The 24,032-nt window shown below is 41.9% G+C and overlaps 1 protein-coding gene across 3 annotated transcripts in view; it reads right to left on the bottom strand.

Annotated features, from left to right (window-relative positions):
* LOC105484570 (ral guanine nucleotide dissociation stimulator like 1) overlaps window positions 1-24,032 on the bottom strand; it is a 298,051-nt gene that overhangs the window by 46,693 nt on the left and 227,326 nt on the right. For all 3 annotated transcript variants that reach the window (XM_011746333.2, XM_011746336.2, XM_011746335.2), the window contains 2 exons: window positions 16,372-16,449; window positions 1,359-1,543 (listed from right to left, as the gene is read on the bottom strand). In XM_011746333.2, coding sequence (XP_011744635.1) covers window positions 1,359-1,543; window positions 16,372-16,449 — 263 coding nt within the window. The remainder of the gene's footprint in view (window positions 1-1,358; window positions 1,544-16,371; window positions 16,450-24,032) is intronic.

Here is a 24,032-nt window from a genome sequence, read left to right as displayed (position 1 = left end):
TGAAGCATAATTTTACTTTTTAAAAACATATAGGAGAGCTTGCTGCTTCTGCAGGAGTAAAATTGGGTAAAACAAGCACATGGGAACTGAGGCAATCTCCCTCTCCCCTGCCTCAGCCTGCCAAATGAGCTCTGCCTTGCAGTCCCTGTGTTGGAAACAATGAATGACTGGTCCCACCGGTTCCCCCAATTAGGCTCGGAGCCAGGGGCAGCCCCAATGGGGAGAGCTGGGCTCCAACACAGCGTTTTCCACTCCAGCACAAAGCCAGGCATGGAGGCCCTGAAGGGAGCTGAGGTCTGCAGCTGGAGGAGTGCCCCTGGTATTCAAACATTCCTGGCAGATGAAGTCATCTGAGATATAGAGTATTTGGCAGTCAGCTTCCAATGATGCAACTGCATTTCCCTCTCTCTGGGTCCCCCATCCACAAGAAATTCAGCAGGTATTGTTTGGAATTTAGGTCTATTTTCTTTGGAGCTGATGCAGCTTTTCCTTATTGGTTCTGAGGAACATTTCCTTTCCCTCACTGATGAAGTCAGCCATCCCTTCAGGGAAATGCCTGTCAGAAGCTCCAAGTGGGTCAGCCACCATGGCAACTGTCACCCAGCACCCCAGTGAAGGGATACAACGTCACACTGGAAGCCTGTCCCAGCCTCTTTCTGACTTTCTTCAAAGCCTAATAGTTCCAAGCACCTCATGGCCTGCAGTGGTTGCCTTTCCTTTGTCCTTGAAAATAGGAGGTCAATTCCTCAAACAGGGAAAAACAGCCACAGAAACTTCCTTTGATGAGGCCTTTAGAGACGCTAAATGACGATAATCTACACTGGCAGGGGACCCATTACAGTGATGCTTTTCCATACTGAAGGACAAACACCTTTTCCAAGCTTTTGGGAGGGCAGGATCAGAACTGGACTTCATTCTTTGACTGCTAGATGGGGGTGGTTGGGATGGAAGGATAGAAGGAGCCATTAAGCAGGTAATAAAATGCAAATTCAGGTTCAGCATGGTACATGTTGATAAGGGAAGATTAAAGTTCCTGAAGGAGACCTTCTTCTTGGTAACAGAAGAAACCAGGAAATTACTTAATTTTTCTGAGCTGGAGTTTCCACAGTTTCCTCATCCATAAAATGAGGGAGCCAGACTAGGTAGTCTTGAAAATCCCCTTCTCTGTCTAAAATTCTAGGCTCTATAATTAGTCCTTCAGTAACCTTGAGAATTTTATACCCAAGCCAATCCTCCAGCAGCATGTTGTTTTGAGGGTACTAAAGTTTCCTATTAGCGAGCACAGGGAGAACCTTTCTCCAGCGTGGAGGCTGGAGAGTCAGAATCTAGCCTTGTACTGCGAACACACAAGTACTCACTGTCAGTTTCCACTTCTTGCTTCTGAAACTGCTCAAGAAGATTTTGTGCTCTTCTTTCTGGGTCAGAGCCTGGCATCATCCTTGTGAGATAATCCAGCAGTTTCTGCAAGCAAGGGAAGTGAGGGGGCTCTCGGAAGTCTTCTGCACACTGGTCAAGCCAGGCCCTCAGTATTGAAGCGATTGCACTGAGAAAGAGAAATGGAGAGTCACTGCACCCAACTGGCTGTGCGGAGGCAAAACAATCCCTGGACACCAGGGCAGATCCCAGGGGCACCCCGGGAAACTTGGGTAGGTGGTCAACAGATCATTCATCCAAAAGTTCCTAGAAACATCAATGGATTTAAAGCACTTGAAAACAAACTAAACTTTATTGTTTTAAGTGGAGTGCTGCAGTGAAGCTGATAAGGTATTTTTGTTGTTGTTTTTTTGAAGGAGGCTAAACTTTGGAAAAACCCATACAGGGCAGAAAAATTGATGTGTAGAAGGTTTAGTGAGTCCTGAAGAAACTTCAAAGCAATCTGTACACAGTAAGATTATGCTCAAATTAAATCCCACAAAATCTGCCACCTAATATGTTAGGAAATAACTGACTGCCGGTAGGCCAGAAATCCATCTGATTAAACAAAGTGCCTCAGTGTGGAAAGAAAAATGCATAAATTCAAGTTGACAAGGATCACCAGGGCTTCAGCATGAACACTGAAAATGTCCGCATAAAATTATCCTTTTGTTTCTCAAATTACAATGAGGAGAATATATTTCAAGTAGGAGAAATAGTAGGTAGCGAAGTTACATCTTTAAAAGATAAAGGAGAAAAACTTGATAAGCAAAGGTGATTTCTTCTGATGGCTCCGTGGATCACACAGAGTCCACCTTGGGGAAGACAAGCTTCCAGGGCACAAAAAGAGACCAGGTCATTTGTGTGTGCACAGCTCCCTCCAGTATGTTAGTAATAACACAGCATGTTGTCTTTAGGTTAGCGGCAGCCACTCACTGAAGGCAAGAGACAAATAGCTGAAGGATAAAAAGAATAAAATGTTTTGAGTGCCGTTATTCTACGCTTCATCTTCAAGGAGGACTTTACCAACACTCCTGACTCAATCATATGCCACAGACAAGGAGAAGAACAGAATACTCTGCCTGCCTAGCAAGCAGTCACCCCATACAGTCCAGGCATATTCACTGCTGAAGGCTGGAGAAGATGACAGGGACTATAAATTAATCCATGCATATTTTATTGACAGAGACACAACACCTCATCTTAACTATATACTTTATCAAAATTTTTCAGCCAAAAAGAATTTTTTAGCGCATTTTAAAATTATCATGTAATTATACTTCAAACAAATTGGTTTTTTTTAGTTAAACTGTAACTGGACTAAGTTATTACCCACATGTGTGAAACTGAAAGCTGGGCTTTCACAGGTGTGTCTAACTTTCTTCACATCTTGATTTCACACCAAGAAGTTGGACTATCAAAGCATAAGTATGACTAAAGCCAATTTAATGCTTAACTTTTGGAATTGAAGTACAAACAGAAGGAAAATAAATGTGTTACTGTTTTCACTATGGTGTACATCATTGTTTCACTAATGTGGAATGTTAAAGCAATTGGAACTATAATATTCAATTACCTGCGTCTGAAGTAGATACGTAAAACCATCAAATGAAAGTCATAGCAATAATTCAATACTCCAAACATTTAGTCCAGATTAAATGAAATTATGAACAATAATTTCACTTCCTTCCAGAAAGCCAGAAGAAATTAATTGAAAACCTGATATTTGCATACATCAGCTTGACTTTTACAGAAAAAGAGTTTTGTACCTTTAAAAAGAGGGATGAATTAATCTAATTAATACCACTAGCTTAATGTTTCTTAATATTTCAGTGAAAAGATACTCTTACGACGACACTGATGGAAAAACAGATATGGAGAGGTGATAATTCACATCATATACTCAAGTCAAAAATAGCAGCAGCCTAACAAGAAGACAGTGTTTCACTGAAAAGAACACCCAGACAGAAACACAAAATTACAGGTAAGAGTCAGTGATGCTAATATATTATTTACTTCTTAAATGCCTGTGATCCTTAATTATTATGATAAAACTCATTATTTATTCCAAAAAGTAAGTCTTACAAATGTATATAAACTAAAATAGCGAAATACCTACTCTCTCCCTTCATCTTAATCCCATCCCCAGGACCTTTTGTTAACTGTTGGAATATATCCCTCTAGGCTTTTCTGTGGATATGTATACACATTTAAATATACGTAATATGTGCTGGGTGTGGTGGCTCACACCTGTAATCCCAGTACTTTGGGAGGCTGAGACAGGAGGATTGCTTGAGCCCAGGAGTCTAAGACCAGCCTGGGCAACGTGGCGAAACCCCATCTCTACAAAAAATACAGAAAATTAGCCAGGTGTGGTGGTACACGTCTGTAGTCCCAGCTACTGAGGAGGCTGAGGTGGGAGGACTGATTGTGCCCAAGAAATAGAGGCTGCAGTGAGCTGTGATCACACCACTGTGATCACTCCAGCCTGGGTAACAGAGCGAGATCCTGTCTCCAAAAAAAACCAGATAGATAGATAGATAGATAGATAGATAGATAGATAGATAGATAGAGAAAGAAAGAAAAAGAAAGAAGGAAGGAAGGAAGGAAGGAAGGGAGGAAGGAAGGAAGGAAGGAAGGAAGGAAGGAAGGAAGGAAGGAAGGAAGGAAGGAAGGAAGGAAGGGAAGAAAGAAAGAAAGAAAGAAAGAAAGAAAGAAAGAAAGAAAGAAAGAAAGAAAGAAAGAAGAAGAAAGAAAGAAGGAAGGAAGGAAGGAAGGAAGGAAGGAAGGAAGGAAGGAAGGAAGGAAGGAAGGAAGGAAGGAAGGGGAAAGAAAGAAAGAAAGAAAGAAAGAAAGAAAGAAAGAAAGAAAGAAGGAAGGAAGGAAGGAAGGAAGGAAGGAAGGAAGGAAGGAAGGAAGGAAGGAAGGAGAAAAGAAAGAAAGAAAGAAAGAAAGAAAGAAAGAAAGAAAGAAAGAAAGAAAAAGAAAGAAAGAAAAGAAAGAAAGAAAGAGAAAGAAAGAAAGAAAATCACATGGGCTTTTTTACTGAGCAGTATGTTACAGACACTTCATCATTGCCTCTAGATCTATCTTATTGTTCCTCATGATATGGACACACCATAATTAAGTATTCTTCTACTGCAAGGCAGGTATTTAAGTTATTTTCAGGTTCTCACAACTACAAAACATGTGCATCCTTGCTTCCATCTCTGCATGCTCGTGTGAGTATTTCTGCTGGGCACACAGCACGTACCTCCATGGAAAGCTGCAGCCTCAGAAGAACTAGGGGAGTTCTAAAGAGGAGCCTTCGTCCAGATTGGACTTGCCCTTAGGTGGACATTTTGTGTTCCTCAATCTGATGTTTTTAATGAACTCTGGCGATCTATGCATTTTTTTTACCCTTTGTGACAGTGACCTTCCTGTAGCTTAGCCTAAGAAGGCTTTGACAGTTCACCGCAAACTCAGACACTGAATCAACCAGAAAAAAGCATTTTCACACAAAGGAGGAATGAAGGGGGAGGAGGAAGAAGAAACAGAGAAAGGGAAAGACATACACAAACAGCACAATAGAACACGAGGCAGACCCCTGCCCTCCTCATCGGCAGAGCGTTTCTCAGCACGCCAGGCAGAGAGGCTTTCTGGAAAGGCCTGGACACATGCCCAAGGCTCACAGTAGCTTTGTGTGTGCCAGCCCTGGGAAGAAACTTTCCGTTCTTGATAGATTTAGAAGCAGATACAAATGCGAAACTTTTAAGATTTCAAAAAAGAAAGCAACATGGCAAAATAATGATGAAAAGAAAAACAGGATTACTGGCCAATGCCTTTTCTGTCTTACCCAGCCTGGCACCACTCCTAAGATTTAACTTATATACGAACCAGAACAGAGTGGGGGAGATGTCAAGAATCTTATAGCTGAAGGGAAATTCTAGTTTGAAGTCACAAATTTACAGGACTGGTATGTCTGTTAGATGACAGAAGCCACTTGGTGCTATACACAGACCCAGACAGGATGCTTGGAGACCCGGAGAAGGACAATTCTATTCCTCAACCTGGCTGTCCCACCAGGGAACCAAGGAAGCTTGGATAGGTCAGTTAACTCCACTGACCCCCCTCTCTGGGGAAGAGATATAATAACACCTTCTTCATCTTCCTGACACTGATCAGTTGTGATTTCAAATGGTAAAATGTCAATAAGGCCATTTTGAGATACCTGGAGAGAAACATTAATTGTCAACAGTCTTACAGCTACTTGCCAGAAGTCACAGAAGGAAGCGATTGAAAAGGTAACATGGCTCAGCAAAAATCATCAGCACTCACAGGAATTGACTCAAAGAATCTGCCACCTCTCACAGGAACAATGACACAGGATACAAGCTATGCTATGATACGTGTGGCTTCAGGCCTGCTGGAAGAAGATGGCTGCTGTGAACACACACACAAACACACATGCACATACGTGCCCACATACGTATACCTTGAGGTATCCTCTCTGGGACAAATCAAAAACATTAAACTGTAGTATTAACTGCAAGAGATGATTCTTGAATAACTTGTAAAGACAGAAGTAATTCCTGAAGCCAAACTGGATGATTACAATTGTGACATAACCTAAATTCAGTCAGGAGAAAAGTCAGTATGTGACTTCCTCTTCCAAAGTAATCTTTGGTGGATCACAGAACAAAACTCCTCAGTCACAAGGGGAAATATGTTGGGTAGCTGGCCAAGGCCAGGGGCCCAAAACTGATAGCAGAGGAGACAACCAAAATTGAGTTTTCCACCTCAGGCATTCTTGGCAACATACAAAATTCTGTCGTGTGTGAGCCTTTTCCAACCGACTGCAATCGTCTATAGGGGAAGGAAGACATGCTCAGATGTCACTGTGTGAAACGTACTAAAACAGCTTCTAGGACTTTTGCTTCTAAGAAAACAGACCCCTGGGGAGAATTCATTCACCAACTAAACTAATATTTGTTGAGTGCCCTTTATTTTCCAGAGTCACAAAAACAATTTATGCGATGAGCATCACAATACAGGAAGTCCAGGGTCCAGGGAAGCACTGAACTTCAGAGGGAGCTGACCCGGTCAAGGCTTTAGGGAGGGTCTCCCTGAGGAAATGATGTGAAAGCTGAGATCTTAAGCGTTAGGAGTCAGTGGGATGAGGACTCTAGGGCAGCAATGAGGCAGAGGTCCTGTGGTGAAAGAGCTAAACACTTGTAGAGGACGTAAAGATCTGTCAAAGTAAAAAATATAAAGAGTTGGGGGAAAGGAGCATGATGAAATCTGCTATACTCATTGATTTTTTTTTTTTTTTTTTTTTTGAGACAGAGTCTCACTCGCGCCCAGGCTGGAGTGCAGTGGTGCGATCTCGGCTCACTGCAATCTTCGCCTCCCAGGTTCAAGCGATTCTCCTGCCTCAGCCTCCCGAGTAGCTGGGATTACAGGCACCACCATACCCGGCTAATTTTTTTATTTTTAGTAGAGACCAGGTTTCACAATGTTGACCAGGCTGGTTTCAAACCCCTGACCTCAGGTGATCCACCCGCCTTGGCCTCCCGAAGTGCTGGGATTATAGGCATGAGCCACCGCACTTGATCACTCATTGATTTCTCAGCCAACCAGAAATCACACCTAATAACACCTGGTTAGAAGACATTAGACAGATGCGCCTTGGCTGAGAGATAAAAGAAAATGGTTCAGAACTTCTAGCCACCCCAGGGATCTTCAGGCATGCAATGCAGATAGGGCTGAGGCAAGCATTTAGGCGGTGATTATGCGCAAACCACAGATTTTTTAATGAATGCAGATTTTAGGTAAACGTATTAAATCATATTAACATTCCATAGGCAGTAAAATACTCTATAATTGGTCAAATGTTCAATACAAATTTTTCCAGGTATGAAGTCACCTCTCCCATGATGTGTAACCTCTGAGCCAAGAAATAGGATTACCGTGACAAAAAGAATAACACTACCCATCTAGAGCTCTTTTCCTTCCCCAGAAATCTATTTGAAATAATAATTTTTTGTACTTAATCATCAGCAGAAAATAAGACATAGAACTATTTTTCAAAAGCAGCAAAATGTTTTTCTATTTTAAGACATTCTCTGAGAACTGGATCTTCTCTTCGCTGCAGATAATGAAAAGGTAAGAAGATTTACGCAGAGGGTGGGCCTTTCAGGCAATGAAGTAACTTCTGCCAAGCTCTGAGGGTGGGATCTAATACACTTCGTCCTTCAAGGACTGAAGTCTAAGTCAACCTTGACCCCGACTCTGGGCTGGATCCTCCACCTTGCTCTCCTAATCACAGAACAGTTTTCCTATTTCAGGGAAGGCTGCCAGATAGAAGCTGCCTCTGAGACCTCCAGCTAGATGATTTTCCTGATGAGAAGGAACAAAGAAAGATACAGAGCTTTCCTCTTTGTTATTTTCCTGGAAAAGATTAAAATATTATTATCTGGACCTGTCAAGGTTGTCCTGCATTGCTTTTTTACACTTTACATTGTCACATTTCAGTGCTATTGGTAAATATTCAAATACTAGGAGGAGATGTGAAAGAGAGATTGAGAAAAGACAAGGGAAATAAATGCCAACAAAGCCAGAGTCAGATCTAAGCACTAAGAAGGCAAGGGCAATGCAGGGGCTATGGGGAAGGGAGAGAAGAGAAAAAAAACCTCCACGGCAAGAAGGAGGAAGAAAAGGATTATGAAAGGAAGACATATGGAAAGACAGTAAATGTGAGTGGGAGAGGGCCTGGAGTAGGATGGATAAGCCTGAAGCCAACTACCCAAAGTCAAGGTTATTTACACACCTGTCTTTCATTCCCAAGCTAAGTACTTAAGAGAAATATTTTCATTTTTATCAGGAAAAATAGTAAAGGTCATGCAGCACAGAGGCTAAGGCCTGGGTTAAATCCCAGCTCTTTCATTTATTCACTGTGTAGGCTTGGACATGTTCCTTAACCTACGCCCCAGGTTCCTCCTCTGTAAAATAAGAATAATAAGACATAATCATATGAGGATTTAACAAGTATGTACAGTACTTAACACAGGGACCATTCCTACTAAGTAGTCAATAAATTCTAGCTATTATTAGAAAACGACATCGCCAGTCACCAAAATTATCTTTCAGGGACCTCAATAACTCATTCCCCACAGTCCAAGAAGGGAGTTTTCATGTTATAAATAGAACTCTATTAAAAAAAATGGCTGAGGCCTTCTATAGTTTTCACCACTAGAACTGAGTTTCCGTTGCTAGTTACAGATGCTACAAGGCATGAGGAACAGGAAGCAGGTTCTCCTTTGATGGGCCTAATTTGGTCTTGTTTCCTCACATCCTTCAACCCATCTCCTTCCCCAGGAAAAAGGTCTAGCTTCCACATTTCTAACAGCTGTGTGCAAACCTTGCTCAGGGTATTCATTCAATAATAAAGCAAGAGCCAGGCAAAACAGCACTGAGCAATGGAAATAATGACAAATTAAAAGATCTTAGAATAGTAACAATCTAAAACATTAGTCACAACAGTGATATTGTAATCTAGTTCTTCATGTACTTCTGCAGTCTTCTTATTATGATATAGGCAAATGGGGAGGAAAATCTTGAGTATCTGAGATCCCAACACTCTTCTATGAATGGCATGCCTGGGCTTCCCACTCAGGTCTTGGAGTCAGTTGGACGAGAGTTCAAATCAGACCTGTCACTTAACCAGATGTCTGATTTTAGTCAAAATACATAACTTCTCTGAGGCTTCACTTTATATCCTATAAAGTGAGGACAATATCTCAGCATATTTACGATGGTTGAAGAAGACACAAATATAAAGTACTTAGCAGAATGCTTTGCACAAAGTAAGCATACCACAAATTGCAGCCAATGGTGGTGGCAAGGGCAGTGTCATCATTTTCATTGTTTACAATGCTGTGCAGTGAATCAAACAACACAGTCTAATTGTGATGTCTGTTTTCCTTTCTAAAAGAGACATTCTTTAATGTAGAAAATGCTACTTGCCAGAACTTAACACAGGGTTCTTAAGTACAGTACTTAAGACACTCATATGATTGACTTGTCTTCTTTTTGAGTCATTGATTATCAATGTTGTTTTATTCTTCCTCAATTACTAGAACATCAGTTTCTGCTCGGGGTTTTCTACCCATGTCCCTAAAATGCAGACTTGACTTAGAATGCTAATGACTTATAAAACTACGTTTTTTTTTCTTTTTTCTTTGTCCTGCAGGGATATTTTAAAGACAATACCAGACTCTTCGATATGGCATATCACTTCTTTATTTCTTTTGTTTCACTTAAAAAAAATTCCTTTCACATTATAACCTTTAATTCTTCTAAACTGAAGTTTTAAATCTTGTTTTTGCTGTTCTTCACCCCTCCTCCTTTCCCCCATTTTTGTTATAATCACTCCAATTAATTTCAATTGCCTTCTTAGGGCATCTGAATTTGCAGGAATGAATATTGATTGCAAACTCTCTGGGAAGATTTTTTAACTTTCCACTGTGAAGTTTCTGAGGCAGTAATGTAACACAGCCAACTTTCTTTAACTCCTTTCCTTTTTCTTTAAAGTGTGTCCAATGTCTTGGATTACTATTATTTACATGATCCTTTACCAGTGACTGAAATCTGGTGTCACTGTTTACAACTTCTGGGAAAGATTATAAGAACAATATACATATCTTCGAATATGTGGAAATGAAAGCAGAACGATTTCAACAATTTGAAGTACTACTATGATAGAGAATTTGAGAAAACAAAACTTGGCATTCCAGAAGGAAACTGATGAGATTCAATTAAAGAAAATAAAACAGAAACAATTTCAACCTTATAATCGTCATTAAAGGAAAGAAATAAAGCATCATTTCCTGAGGAGTTTTAAATCTCTTTAAATAAAGTTATATATAGAGAGAGGGAGATATGGTCATCTTAAATAAAATTCAGAGAATGAAGATTCATGGTGTAAAAGCTCTATATGGTTAATATCCCTTCTTTACATTCTCTTCACTTCTGAATTCAATGACTGTAATAAATCTGCCCTAGAGACAATTTGCTTTTTCCATCTGGTTCAGATTTTATTTAAAAAGACAGCATTTTATCGTGTAAAAATGTCAGCAGGAAAAGGGCACAGGTAGAATGAATATAGGCAGAAATGTTTTCTTCTGTCATAGAAAGTGAGTTTCCTAATTGATAAATAGTGGCCAGTTTAGGAATCCTAGAAATAAATGTGGCATACCTTATATAATCAGTCTAGCCCTAACATCAGAAATCACCGTGAGGCAAAGATTCCAACATCCAGAAGCTTTGGAAGTTGAATCCTTTGCAACTGAAGACATTCTTGTTTTAGCCAGATAACTTTAGAGGGTCCTGACATTGTACAAAGCCTGAACTCTGGACTGGAATTACAAGTACTCCGCATGTGGGAGTCCCTGCACAATCTGATACTTTTTTAAATGCATGAAGAACACTAGTCGGTTATGGTCCAAGACATCAGAAACCAATTTTTCATCTTGAATGCTTCATCTGTATTTCCACGTTTGCCTTCTTTAAAGTTCTTTTACCCTCTGAAAGGTTTAAATCCATATTTGGAAATACAGGAAAGATTGTACTTGGTACTTGGGAGCCTATATAAAATGTAAGGGTTGCTCTTTGCTTTACAGCAAAAACGGAAAAACAGACAATATTTGGGTATTTTTCTGCTCATGGTTAAAACCAATAGTGAGTCCCTGTCCCCACCCCCTCCTCCACCCAGGTCTGCAAAACTCAAGGCAACTGCCCTAAACAGGATGTTTACTTCTTGAATGTCATTGGATTCCTGCTGTCAGTTTTCCACCTGAAATCACAAGAGAACAGATTCATAGCAAAAGAAAACAATGGGCATTTTGCCACTCCTTGCCTTACTCCCACAAGACAATGCTTTAGCTCAGCTCTTTATTCATGACCCCAGTGAGCAACTGTGATGTCACGACTAATAACAAACAAAGCTTGTGTATGTGTTTCTTCCTGTCTCTTCAAAACTGGTGACACACTTTCCAACAGAGAAAAGTGGTCGAAGGTACCGTACTCTCAAAAGTCCACTGTGCTGTGTGGACCATATCTCTGTTTCTGTTATTCATTTTCATTTTTTAAGAGAGAAAGAAAAAGCTAAATAAATTTTATCTCAGACATCACCGAACTTAAAAGGACCTCAGTGAGCATTTATTCCAAGCACTCACTTTTCAGGTGAAGAAACTGAAACAAAGGGAGGTGAAGTGACTAAGCCAAGGTCAGATGACTGGTAAGTGACAGAGTGATAGAGAAGGAGTGGGATGGGAGTTCTCCAGGCTCCTTCACCAGGGCCTTTCCCTCTCCATGTGGCTGCCTCTGGATCACTTTCACATTTGATTCAGCTACTTATAAAAAGGGACACAAAGAAATTTCCAAATAGGCCTGCTCCCATTTTTATATATGTTAGGTATTCATAAAGACAGTTTCACTTGAGAACTAGAGCCTCAACACTATATAGCAGGGTTTCTTACTTAGGCACTATTGACATTTAAGGTCAGATCATTCCTTGTTAGGGTGGAGGAGAGTTACTTTGTACATGCTGAAAGATTCTCTCCCCGGCCTGAAAGCTTAAAGGGATGAGTAACTCCTCCCTTCTCAGGCCCAGTCCCAAGGCTCAAGGCCACTTGCACCAGCAGCACGCGTCAGCAAGACAGCAGAAGCAGGAAGAGAGCGGGCCGGAAGACACCTACCCTGGCCGGAAGACACGTACCCCTGAAGACCGACAAAGAGGCCGTCCGGGTACTATGTAGTAGTCACGTCAGCCTGGGATACTTCCTGTTTACAGAGGACTATAAAACCCCTGTCCCGTCCTCACTTGGGGCTGATGCCATTTTAGGTCTCAGCCCGCCTGCACCAGGGCGCGCATTAAAACAGCGTGTTGCTCCACACCGCCTCATGTTGTCTGTTGGCGCACTCTTAGGGTTCGAACCGATACAAGAATCTTTCGCCTGCTAGCATGTTTAGCAGCATCCCTGGCCTCTACCCATGAGTTGCCAATAGCATCCCCCCACCAAGATGAGACAACCAAAACTTCTGTAGGGCATTGGTAAATGTCCTCTGGAGGATAACAGTCGCCCTGTTGAGAACCACTGCCATACCTCCTGCACATCTACTGGTCATCAGGAAGCCCTCAATCATTGCTGCAAGTCAGATGCCAGAGGTCTGGGATGAGCAGGAAATTTACATTACATTACATACAGATGGGAAAAGGCGCTTGCCTGATTTCCTCTCACAAAGACAAAGACAAAGCAGTAACCCTATCTAGGCACAGAAATGATCAGGAGAAGAATAGTTTCAGAAAAAGAGAGACAAAAAATAATAGTGAAGTGAGATGAAAAACAATAAAACGTGGGGAAAAAACAGTGAGAAAGAGAGAAAAAAGGGAAATGGAAGGAAGAAAGAGGTCACCCGTAAGAAGGGATTTTAACATTCCAGAATCTGTAGGACAGAGCAACCCATTATAAGATAAAGTGGCATATTTTCATCAGGCATAATTTTTTAAAAGGCAACTCAGTCTGAGGAAAAGGGTCAAGAACTTTCCACCAAGTTATTGTGAGACTTTAGGAAAGGGCCATTGTCCCCAGAGGATGGACCCCTCAGGGGAGTTCTGTGTGAAGCTCTTTGTTAAGCCCTTATATGCCTAAAACTCTAAAACCCTTTAAAACAGCTTAGCTTGGAGTTTCATTCACATTAGTGTTCCTGGTATACAACGAATTCGAATGAGACTTTAAAAGAATGAACATGACTCTTCATATCCAGGGTACAATTTTCTTAACTGCTACTTCCCAAAAAATCTATTTTATCTCAAAACACCTCAAGGGACAGAGAAGCTCTGGATTTATTATTATTATTATTATTATTATTATTATTATTATTTATTTTTAAGACAAGGTCTCACTCACTCTGTTGCCCAGGCTGCAGCACAGTGGCACAATCATGGCTCACAGTAGCCTCAACCTCCCAGGCTCAAGCAATCCTCCTTCCTCAGCCTCCCAAGTAACTGGGACTACAGGCATGTGCCACTACACCCAGCAAATTGTTTTAAAAATTTCTGTAGAGACAGGGACCCACTATGTTGCCCAGGCTGGTCTTGAGCTCCTGCCTTAAGTGATCCTCCTTCCTGGGCTTCCCAAAGTGTTTGGATTACAGGCATGAGTCACCGTGCCCAGCCAGCTCTGGATATTTTTCAGATTGTGACTCTCCTCGGAGTGGACAGGTGGCTAATTGAATGGTAGCTCTAGATTGGACTGAGTTACAAAATATGTGCATAATAGCATGTCTATTTCTGAATCTGCTCACAAGTCTAGATTACACTCAATTATTACAGTATCTCTTTTTGTATATGCTCTAGAATGTCCATTATAAAAAGGCTCTTCTAAAAAATCATTATCTTAGTGAGTTTTCATAGAATCCTATGATTCTCAAAACTCTAAAGTGCTTAGGAATCACTTGAGAATCTTGTTAAAATGCAGATTCTAATCCATTAGGTCTGAGTGGGGCCTGAGAGTCTGCATTTCTCACAAGCTCCCACCCAGGAGATGCTGATGCTGTAGGTCCACGGTCACACTTTGAGCGAGAAGGCTCTATGTCTATCTAACTCATTCTGAAAAAAAACACCTTTTAGATTATATTGTTCCCCTCCTATAAAAATTCATTACTCCTGACTGCCCACTGCTTACCAGGGAAAGTTCAAACTCTCCTGCAAGAAATTAATGCCCTTCATGAAGTCAGTCTAATCTAGCTTCAGCTCCACTGACTCCCCTCTCACCTAACATGTACTCTCTGCAGCAGCCACACCAATTCTGTGTTGTTCCCCAAAATTCCATGAACAGTGCATTTCCCCAGTTTGGTCCTACTGTTCCCTACACCCGGACGGCTCTACCAACAAAATCTTCATCATGCTTCAGGGCCCAGATCAAAGGTAACCTCCTCCAAGAGGCCTTCCCCAAGCCCAAGAATTGTTCCTCCCACCGTACCTTGTGCTTGACATTCAAATACCTACACTGGTATTTCTAGTTTTCTGGAAAGTTATGATCCATTGAATAAAACTGCAAAACTAAATAGAACCTTTCTCAGGATTTAAAAAAGATACTCAGCTTTCTACTTTCACATCCCTAGCTCCGGAAGAAAGAAGTCTATCAGTAACTCTTCAAGGAGTTAAAAGTTCCACAGGATACCCCCCAGACTTTTGGCCCCAAAATGAATATTTAACACTAGTGGCTTCAGGCACCCAGGTGCACATTCCATCTACTCAAGAACATCACCCCTACAGTGGTCCCCACCCCCGCATCACGGATGTTTTCTCATAGAACATTCTCATCAGCATAAAATATCTTCCATCTTTTAAAAAACACATACACAACCAAAAAAAAACCCACCTTCCATCCATTTCTCTATTCCCCTTTGCAGCAAAGCTCCTCCTCTAACAAGACTCACTGTCCCCATTTCGTCCCCCTTTCCAGCCACCAAACTGCAATTGTCAAGTCACCAAAGACCGCAGGACTTCAAAGGAGGAGTCACTTTTCAGACCCTCATACTCAATCTATGGGCAGCACTGGAAGGCGTTGGTCACTCCCTCCCTGAATTCCTTTCTTTGCTTGTCTTCTGGGACACAACTTCTTCTTTTTTCCCCTCCCCCATCCTTCCCCAAAGCTGCTCTGTTCCAGTCTCCTCTGCCAGACCCTCTACTTCTCTAACTCTAAACACCCAAGGAACCAGGCTCAGTCTCTGGATCTTCTCTCCTCTATCTGCCCTTAGTTCCCAGAAAGCCACATCCAGTCTCATAGCTTTAAATACCATGTATAAACTAAGGACATCCAAATTTATACCTCCATTCCATGCCTCTCCCTGAAATCTAGACTGAGCTAATTACCTCAAAATGATGTCTGTGACTAAATTTCTGATACACACTCCCCATTAATCCTGCTCCCTCGATCTTCCTTGTTTTATAAAGCCCAGGTTCTGTCTCTCCGCTGCTCAAACCGCAACCCTGGGAAGCATCTGGCTTCTCCTGTTCTCTCACACAGCGCATGCACTCCAGCTTGTCCTGCCACTGACACCTGGAAGATCTCTGCAAAGGCTGGTCGCCTTCACTGCTATTGCTCCAGCCTGCACCACCAGCAGCCCTCATCTGGACTCTTGGGAGGGTCCTGACCAGGCTCCCTGCTCCCACCCTTGCCCCCAGCCGCACTGCCACAGGCTATTTTCCAAACACAGAGCCACAGCAGGTCTTTTAAGATATGTCAGGCCACAGCACTCTTCTCAAAACCTTTTAAGTGCTTCTTACCTTCCTCAGAATCAAATTCAACATCTTTCCCCAAGTTCCTATGAGTCCCCTTGTGAGTGGCCACCTTCCTGCCCCACCTCACAGTGCTCATCCCCTAGCACGCGCTCCAGCCACATGCAGTTCCCTGCTGTTTCTCAAACACTGCTCCTGCGTCAGAGCCTTTCCCGTGGTCTGTCTGCCTGGCTATTTGCAAGGCTCAGGGCACACCTCATTCCGGCATGCTCCAATGCCAACAGACCAGACAGCTCAATCCGGGCACCCTACACGTAACCAAACGCACCAGCCCTCAGACCCTGCTTCATTCTTCTTCACTTTTTTGTGTGTATTCTCTGTCTCTTTCTGGTAAAATACTCACTTTTTATAAGCTGGGACTGTTTATTTTGTTCATTTGTTTTGTTCACTTGTTTGTTTTGTATACCTTAGCACAATGCCTGGCAGACAGTGGTTACTTAAGATACTTTCACTGGATACATAAATGAATATTGTTAGGTAATCAAAAAATAAGCTTCTGTATGCATTATGGAAAAACATCATGGCAACATTCAAAGGAATAAAATACTGTACTAAACTACTTTAAGATATTGTCTTGACTGAGAGTTTAGAATGCAAAGAAAAGGGAGACTCACTTCCTGATCACCATTTTGGACTCTGATGAACTTTGGCTTCCATCTTCTTCACAGTTTGGACTCGTCAGGTTTCCATACCTTTAGAGATAATAATGAACAAGCAAGCAAAAACAGTCAGTGGTGTTGCAAAGCAACTCTATTCAACTTCGACTACAAAGTGACAGTTATACTTTTCAGAAGTAATTAAGGAAAGATATATCTATGAAATAGCATTGAAAATGATGCAGTATTATTGATGGTTACTTAATGGATATATCTGCGTATTCTAAACAGAAAAGTCATTTAACAACTAATCACACTACTTAAAACTTTCTCTTGATATTAACACTTAACATTTATTGACTTTTTTAGATTACATTAGAGTGTTCCTCTCAGCAGGAGAATCGGCTATTACATGATACGAAGAAGGCAGACTCCATGAACCCTGTAGCACACCAAACCCACATGTCCAACCCCTCTGCGTGTCTATGCAAGCACAGCATCCACACTCATGCCACACGGGAGCACAAACTGATGGCTCCAGGCTACACTTAAGAGTCTGGTCTCCTTGAAAATAAGTCCTGTTGTAGAGGGATTATGGAAATAACTCTGGACCCTAAAATTAAGGCTGGGATAGAGACTATATCTATAGATATAGTCTATAGGATAGAGACCCTAAAATTAAGACTGGGATAAGGACTATAGTAAAAGCTCTCATGTCTTAGCAACCAGGAGAGCAGCTGTAGCTATACTAAGGCCAGGTTGCTCTAGACACAGCAACTGGGGAGGTGGGGTACAGGGGTCCGATTTTGGGGAAAGCAATAGGTGCTTAAATTTTAAAAGTTTTCTCATTACCAATTCAAAATTTACTCAATAATTCATCAGTCCCTACTTACACTGCTAGCTGTTTTCCCAACTCCACATGTGAGCCAGCTTATTTCATACAAATATATCATATTTTGTTTGGTTTGGAATATAAACTTAGTAAATGCACTTTAAATTATTAAGGAGGAATCTTTAATTAACTTATAATGCCTAGACTACTTCTTCAGTTTCTCCTTCCATCAACACAGAATCCAGAGATTCCTTGCAGTTTCACAAGTGAGTTGTCTGTCCCAAAGTTTTGATAAATTCTATAACTGATGAGTTTACATTTTTAAAGGGCACACTTTTGTTCTCTACTAATGGGATTAAAGGCCCCAGTACCCTTATGGTTCCTTGTTCCTAGGACTTACAAATCCTTTTAAAAATAAAAGCCCACCATCTGGTTTGACCCAATGCCAGTCCATCTGGTCTCCCTATCATCCCATCCCGGTAGGTTCCAGTTTGCGCCCTTAGGCACCAGCTCACCCATCCACCTGCTCCTTTCTCTAGTTCATCAGCCTTATGGATTTCTTGGCCTCCCAAAGATATTTTCCACTGGTCTCCACCCTCTCTTTTGCTCTTCATTCTGTGCTGCACCTGCTATTTAGAAGGCTTCCAGGGCTACCCTTTGCTCTTCCTGAGATAAGAACTTAGATGAAGATTTACTCAACCCCACGTGAGCAAGGCAAGGATGGAAAACAAGATTCCTAATAAATAAACAGACTGAGATTTTTCAGCTCTATCCTTGGCCAACATCATAGCAAACTATGTCCTCGTGCTCTCTCACGCAGCAGGCTTGGTGGTTTATTTAAGTAGGAGAGATTACGGTGGGTGCAATCAGCAGTGGGATCTTGGAAAGCCACTGTATCTTCTATGTATCTGACTAGAAGGATCCATAAACTCTTCTCTTGCCATCTCTCAATGACTAAATGTAGTACTCAACCTTTGTTTTTGTTACATTCCATGTTAGTCCATTAATTCCCACTCCAGTTACTGTGGAAATACCACATCTTTTTTATCTTTCAACTGGAAGCTATGAAAGGGAGATATAAAAAGGGAAAACACCAGGGAAAGATACACATTTTACTGTTCCTGATAGTCTTCTTTTCAAAGTGGTTTGTACTAAAAGTTTCCAGATCTCTCTATTCTTTATCTTTGCTTTAGCTTCTCCTCTCTTCTGCTCTTTTCCTGCATTCTTCAGCCACGGAGCTGAGGTGCAGGTTTGGATGGCACCAACACCTATCACAGTTCCTCCCCAGAATGTGATGCCAAACGTGTAATGAGATGGTGTCAAGAAAAACTAAGTAACTTACACTGGTGAGCCAAGTTCTCTCTCATTAACTAACCTGGTAGCATCTTCTGAGCAATGGCTCAGAAGACCACAGAAGTATTTTTCCTGGCTGCCAGAGTGTCTACGCTTTCGCAATTGGGATCAGAGTGACTGCTTGATAATAACTTGGAGACCAATAAGGGCCATGGATAAAAAGGCATGTGTGGCAGAGCACACGATGCAGTTGCTGAGGCTCAAATCTTGCAGACATACCAACTCTTCTCCACCCAACCCATCAGGAAATCCTTTTTGCTCTGCCCTTCTAATATATCCTGAATCCAAACACTTCTCATCACTTCCATTGCTTCCACCCTGGCTCCAACTACACTATCTTGGATAGTGTAAATCAAGCGTAGCCTAAATCAATACAACAGCCACCTAAATGGTCCCCAGCTTCTGCCCAGCAGCCAGAGCAATCCTGCTCTATGTAGATCAGATCATGTCACTGCTCCACTCAAAACCCTCCCATAAAAAGTCAAGCATGGTGGCACATGTCTGCAATCCCAGCTACTCAAGAGGCTGAGGCAAGAGGATCTCCTGAGCCCAGGAGTTCAAGTCTAGCCTGGGCAACACATAGCAAGATCCTGTCTCTCAAAAACAAAACAAAACAAAACAAAAAAAGAAGAAGAAGAAAGAAAAAGAGAGAAACCCTCCCATGACTCCCATCTCACTCTGAGAAAAGGCCAAAGTCCTATGTGTCTCACAAGGCCCTAAATGATCTGAGGAGACCTCCTCCCATGCCTCCTACAATTCCTCAGCCCTCACTCCCTTTCCAGCCTCAACAGCCTCCTCCCTGCTCCACCAACACACTAGGCATCCTCCTGCCTCCAAATCTGTGCCTGCTGCTGCCTCCTCCCACACCTGTGCCAAGCGCTCACTCTCTCAGTTCCTCAAGTCTTTGCTCAGGTATCACTTTATCAGTGAGGCCTTCCCAGACTGCCCTATTTAGAATACAAACCAACTGTAACATCAGCCCCTTCCCTCCTTTACTTTTCTCTATGGCTTTTAACACCTTCTGATACACTGTGTAGCTAATTTTGTTGTTGTGTTAATTGTACATTAGAAAATAAACTCCAGCAGAGCAGGATGTTTTCTTTTTGCTCACTACTCTTTAGAGCTGGCACCCAACTCTTTAGTGCCTGGCACCCAACAGCCATGTAATGGCTACTTATTGTCAGTGCTCTTTTGGGGTTTCAGAAGCAGACACAGTAATGGACCTACCAATTACTAGGTTCAAATTTGCCTCTGCAAAGGCATCATCTGGCCTTATTTATGCTTCTACAAGTGTCAAGCCCCATTTCTAAGGGCTTCGGAGCATAAACGTTTTAAGATAGCTGTGATTATTCCAAAAATCTACAATTAAAAAGAAAAAAAAATTTTTTTTTTTTGAGACGGAGTCTTGCTCTGTCACCCAGGCTGGAGTGCTGTGGCCGGATCTCAGCTCACTGCAAGCTCTGCCTCCCGGGTTTACGCCATTCTCCTGCCTCAGCCTCCCAAGTAGCTGGGACTACAGGCACCCGCCACCTCGCCCGGCTAGTTTTTTTTTGTATTTTTTTAGTAGAGACAGGGTTTCACCGTGTGAGCCAGGATGGTCTCTATCTCCTGACCTCGTGATCCGCCGGTCTCGGCCTCCCAAAGTGCTAGGATTACAGGCTTGAGCCACCGCGCCCGGCCAAAAAAAGTTTTAAGATGTTAGAGTTGAGATCTTAAAGGTAAAAACTATTAAAATGTGAAACAAAAGTATATACGCTATTCCAAAGAAGTCTTTTATAAGTGAGATAAAAGGAAAGAGCCTGCAACCTTGTGGAACTTAAAGGACTGGGATGGAGGTGATTATTTGCCCCTGCACCTTTCTTACTTGTTTTTGTTTTCCCATTCAAACAGGATCTCACTCTCTCACCCAGACTGGAATGCAGTGGCACAGTCATGGCACACTGTAGCCTTGCCCTTCTAGGTTTGAGCAAGCCTCCCACCTCAGGCTCCTGAGAGGCTGGGACCACAGATGCATGCCACCATGCCTTGCTAATTTTTTTATTTTTTGTAGAGACGAGATCTCACTCTGTTGCCCAGGCTGATCTTGAACTTCTGGGATCAAGTGATCCTCCCGTCTTGGCCCCTCAAAGTGCTGTGATTACAGGCATAAGTAAACATGCCAGGCCATCCTTGCACCTTTCTTGTCATTAAGGAGAATTAGTGCTTTACAGAAAAGAAACTAGACTAGTGTTGAAATCCAGAACTCTTTAATGTTCAGGCTAGGTCCTTTGAGAGTCAGTCCTACTAGATTAAGAAGGTTCCTTTGATGTTTTCCTGGACCCTCTCATAGCTTCCCATCAAAAATCAAAGCCAAGTTCAATTCACTTATTCCAGGGTAGTAAATAAAGTGTGCGTATGAGTGTGTGTGTTTAATTAATGGCCGTAGAATAGCTACTAACAAACCTGTCAACAATGTCATGTCCAATTTCTACAAAGCCTCCCTAGGATTTAAGATCAAAGCTCCAACCTCTTAAGAAGGCTTACCAATGATCAACTGCTCTTCTTTAAATGGTAACTCATAAAACTTAAAATGCAAATTGTCAAAATGACTTTTGACATGGTTTTCTCTGTTATCACAAGGCAAAAGAAAAATTTACAAATGTCTCCTAAAGTGCAGCCTTAAGCAATTATTTACTGCAGCCTAAAAAGTAATAGAAAAGGGAAAGAAAAAACCAGTACAATGTTTAACTGGTTCTTAAATATTTAAACAGGAAACAATTATTTCCAGAGAGGATGTCTGTATTCTTTGTAGCCTATCTGGTAAGATGAAATGTTTTATATGTGTTTGAAGGGGAGGACCAGGTGTATGTGTGGTTCAAAGAAACCGTTAGATAAACTTGTACTCAGGGACAGTCTCTCTAGTGGGGGTCCTTGATAACCTTTGCTCCCCAACAGGAAAGTCTCAGTAACACCAGATCAGGAGGGGGGTGATCCTAAAGAATCTCTCAGGCTGTGCTTGATTCTGGCAAATGATCCAGTAATAATAGCAGTTAATAATTATTGGGAACTTACTATATGCCAGGCACTGTGCTAAGGGCTTTACATGACTGCTTGATTTAGTTCTCCTATAATTCTATAGAGTGGTGTTATTCTTATTGCTATTCTACAGATGAGAAAAATGAGGCCCACAAGGCTTAAATTAAGTAACATGCCCTCAAAGATACAACTAATATGTGCAGCAGGGATTTCAGCCATGACAGTCAGAATTCAGCAACCAGCCTCTGAATCACTACCCTACCATACAAGCTATAGTGAGTCTTTCATTCATTTATTCCATCATTCATTCTTTTACTCATTTAGTCTTCATTCAATGAAGATTATTTACTAAGGACTATGTACAGGTACTATTCTAGACGTTGAGGATACAGCAGCAAACAAACCAAAGTCTCTGTTTTCATGAAGTATACATCGTAGTGTGGGGGAGACAAACAATAATAATTAGTTAATATATACTAAGTCAGAGAGTGAAAAGCACAATGGAGAGAAATAACACAGGTCACGGTGACCCAGTATAATGGAGGGCCAGAGGTTGGGTATTTGGGGAAGGCCCAATGTGAACGTGAAAACAAAGTAAACTCTCCAGAAAGTGAGGAAGTGGGCCCTGCACATCTCCAGGGAAAGAGCCTTCTAAGCAGTCCGAAGAGCCACTGCAAAGGCCCTGGAAGAGTGGCAGGAGGATGTTTCTAAGAAACATTAAGAGGCTAAGGAGGGGCAGAGCTGAGTGAGCACGAATAGAAAATGAGGCATAGAGGTGACAAGGACAGATCCTGAGGGCCTGGTAGGCTGTGGCAAGGACTCTGGTTTTACTCTTCTATCTTGCTTACTGCTACTTCTACTGAGCCTGGAATAGAGCCTGCACAAAGTAGACAATAAATATTTGCTAAATGAATTAATACATGCCCTCTTCTACCATGAATAAAAGAAAGGCTGGGGCGGGAAGAGTTGGAAAGGAGGTACTTTACTGGGGATAGTGAAAGAACAGAAAGGAGGAAGTAAAGGAAAGAGAGACCTCACATGAAGCTGCTGACTCAAGGACTCCTGGGAATCTTTTCTAATAAACGCTGGCCTCAGAACATCTTAGGCATTTTTCTGTAACTGACCCAAAAGAACACAGGTCAGGTATGAAAAAAATGTTCAGAAGCCAACCTTGACTCCGGAGAATGACATGGGTGAAATAGCCTGCAGATGTCTGGTGAAAACCTTAGTGAAGACTTTGGACTGTATCCACAGATCAGCAAGACATGTGGTTTTAATTACTCTGAATAATATCCTCCACGGCAGGCACCTCTCCGCCAAGTCTGACCTGAGAACTGGGTCACAGCCACCAAGCCTACCTTGGAAAGGTCTTGTTACCACTGTGAAGTTGCTTATTCAAGGGGAAAGACAAAGGTCAAAAACAACAAAGCAAAAACTCCTTGTTCTCTTGAAGGAAAGGAAGGGGCCAACAAGACTGAGCCGAGAACCCAACACTGTGCTTTCCATTTGTGAGGGCTAGTTCTCTAGGCCATTTTTCCATGACTAGAAAAAGCTAGAGACCCAAAAAGAGCTGCCCTCCTCCCCTCTAGGCCTCTGCTGTGAAGGACACTGTACCTTCCTTGTTCTTTCATTGTCCACATTATCTCCATACTAAGTCCCTGACACTTAAGGCAACATTAACAGCAAAAAAGTACCAGATATTTCTGCCCCACTTGACAGTTACAAAATGCTATAACATTTTCCTGGAGAATAACCTTTCCTCCCAGCCCTTAACCCACAACTGTCTAAAGAGGAGATCGAGAAAAGGACACTATTCATCCAAGGAAAAGAAAAAAAGGTCTCTCTTGCCACAACTTATATCTCATGCAGATTTAAAATTATTTAAGTATGTTGGCTCTCACACTCTTGCTATAAGGTTTCTTCTATTTTCCATTCTAAGCCTCTGTCATCCATTTCTTTTCTCTGGCCTGTTTCCTGCACTCAGAGCTTGGTGGCCCATCAGTAGCTACTCCTTCCACTTCTAGTTCACAGTAGTGCTAAACCACCAACTAACTGCAAACACGTCTTGTTAGTGCACTGCAATGGATGCGGCTACAATGATGAACAACAGAAGAAACAGGTAGATGGGGGTAGGGAGGAGGCAGCACTCAGACTCTGTTCATGAGTCTAGATTTTTCTCAGGTTTAAGATGAATTAATACATTATTAACAAATCAGTACAAGCCTGTGGCTCGTTTTCCCCAACCACAAAAAGTTGCTATTGCAGAACTCTTCAAGAATCTTATGAAACATGCTTTGTAACATCACATACAATGAATATGAGTTTAGTATCATGGCATCCTTTCATTTTCAAGGATACTTTTCTTTTCCTCCTATAGCTTACAAAAACTCAACATAATATTAATTTATCTAAATGGGTGCTTACTGTTAGCTTTAGTAGAGGTCAAAGACAAAAGAATTGTGTTCCCCAGGACTAGGGG

The sequence above is a fragment of the Macaca nemestrina genome, chromosome 1 (genome assembly GCF_043159975.1).
Source record: "Macaca nemestrina isolate mMacNem1 chromosome 1, mMacNem.hap1, whole genome shotgun sequence".
Lineage (NCBI taxonomy): Eukaryota > Metazoa > Chordata > Mammalia > Primates > Cercopithecidae > Macaca > Macaca nemestrina.
This window is presented reverse-complemented; position numbering and strand designations above follow the sequence as displayed.